This window comes from Schistocerca piceifrons, chromosome 6 (assembly GCF_021461385.2).
Source record: "Schistocerca piceifrons isolate TAMUIC-IGC-003096 chromosome 6, iqSchPice1.1, whole genome shotgun sequence".
In the NCBI taxonomy this organism is placed as follows: Eukaryota; Metazoa; Arthropoda; class Insecta; order Orthoptera; family Acrididae; genus Schistocerca; species Schistocerca piceifrons.
Window position 1 is genome coordinate 404,532,997 of NC_060143.1, and position 1,668 is coordinate 404,534,664.

The window sequence follows — 1,668 nt, forward strand, 5'->3', positions numbered from 1 at the left end:
GACCCAAATCATCTATACTATGGATAAAATAATATTTCTATTTCTTGTAAAAATCCAGAATTTTATTACTTTTACCACACAGTATTGTAGTTCTCTCACAAAAATTTTTAGAGCGCTTGACGCAACATTTAAATCAATAATTAACAAAAACTACTGTTGGGGTCTATTATGACCCCAGATAGATTATATGTAACATTCATAGAATGTATAGATTATCAACTGTCAATCTCTTTCTTAAGTATTTTGAGTTGGTAACACTGAATTCAGGTGTTATTCAGGTGTTACTCAGAACTAACCTCAAACTGGAAGTTCGTTTGTACGTTTGTTGTACGTTTGTTGTTGCAGTGTAATTTCAGCATGGATGGAATACGTTTTGCTCCTGGCTATAGTGTAGAACAAACTGTGGAAGACTTATTTCGTAGCAGTAGTGATTCAGAAGGTAGTGACGCCGAAGATGATGGAACAGAGACACAGGTAGACCAAAGTGATGAAATTTGTTTACATGAATTAGAAGAAAATGATATTCTTGCTGAAAATGATGACAGTGGAGAAGATGAAAGTGCAGTACTGGTAAGCAGCGGTCGGGATATTGCATGGAGTACAAAAGAACCATCAATTCGTAGATTTCCAGTCCGCAACATACAACGATTTTCAGCAGGTATTCCTAGTACAGTTAGTGTTAGCTCAGCTGTTGACTGTTGCAAGCAGTTTATTACTAATGAATTACTGGATATAATAGTTCAGTTCACAAATCAACGAGGAAATGAATTGAAAGTGTCCGGAAAATTAGTTGACTGGCGTGATACAGACAGATGCGAGCTTCTTTCATTTTTAGGCTTGCTGATTCTGTATGGCGTACAGAAGAGCCGGGGGAAATATATTGACGAATTTTGGGAGTTTGAATATGGTACTCCACCATTCCGTGCTACTATGTCGAGGAGGCGATATCAGGACATTCTGCGTTCACTTCGGTTTGACGACCGCATCACAAGACTTGAAAGGAAAGAGAAGACTGGAAATAAGGCTGAAGCTGTACAGGAAATATTTGATTTGTTTGCCGTGCAATCTCAAACATCATTTATACCTTCCAGCAACGTTACTGTTGATGAACATCTTTGCGTATACAGAGGTCGGTGCAGTTTCAATGTCTACATTCCTTCAAAGCCAGGAAAGTATAGCATCAAGATATGGTGCGCAGTAGACTGTGAACATGGTTACCTGACAAATCTTCAAATGTACACTGGAAGGAGTGGTGATGTGAGAGAAGTGAATCAAGGCAAGAGAGTGGTCTTAGATTTAGTGCGTCATCTGGCTGGCAGTGGTGGGAATATTACCACTGACAATTTTTCACGAGCTATGACCTTGGCCAAGAATTGTTGAAAATGAAGTTGACACTTGTAGGTACTCTACGTTCTACAAGAAAAGAAGTCCCAAAAGAGTTGTTACCTTCGAAAACTAGGGAAGAATGCACTACCAGATTTGCATACAGTGGTAAAACCCTATTAGTTTCGTATGTTCCAAAAAGAAATAAGGCTGTGCTACTCCTGTCAACACAATATCAATCATTTGAAGTGCCCAAAGAAAACAACTTGAAACGAAAACCAGAAGTAGTGTTGTATTACAACTCAACAAAATCAGGTGTTGATACGCCAGATCAAATGAGCTCTT

General features: G+C 38.5%; 1 protein-coding gene across 1 annotated transcript; it reads left to right on the plus strand.

Moving 5' to 3' along the window:
- The first annotated feature begins 357 nt into the window (after nucleotides 1–357).
- On the plus strand, nucleotides 358–1,380 carry LOC124803351 (piggyBac transposable element-derived protein 4-like). The gene has a single exon (XM_047264536.1). It carries the CDS (start codon nucleotides 358–360, stop codon nucleotides 1,378–1,380), a length of 1,023 nt encoding a protein of 340 aa, XP_047120492.1.
- Nucleotides 1,381–1,668: the final 288 nt, after the last annotated feature.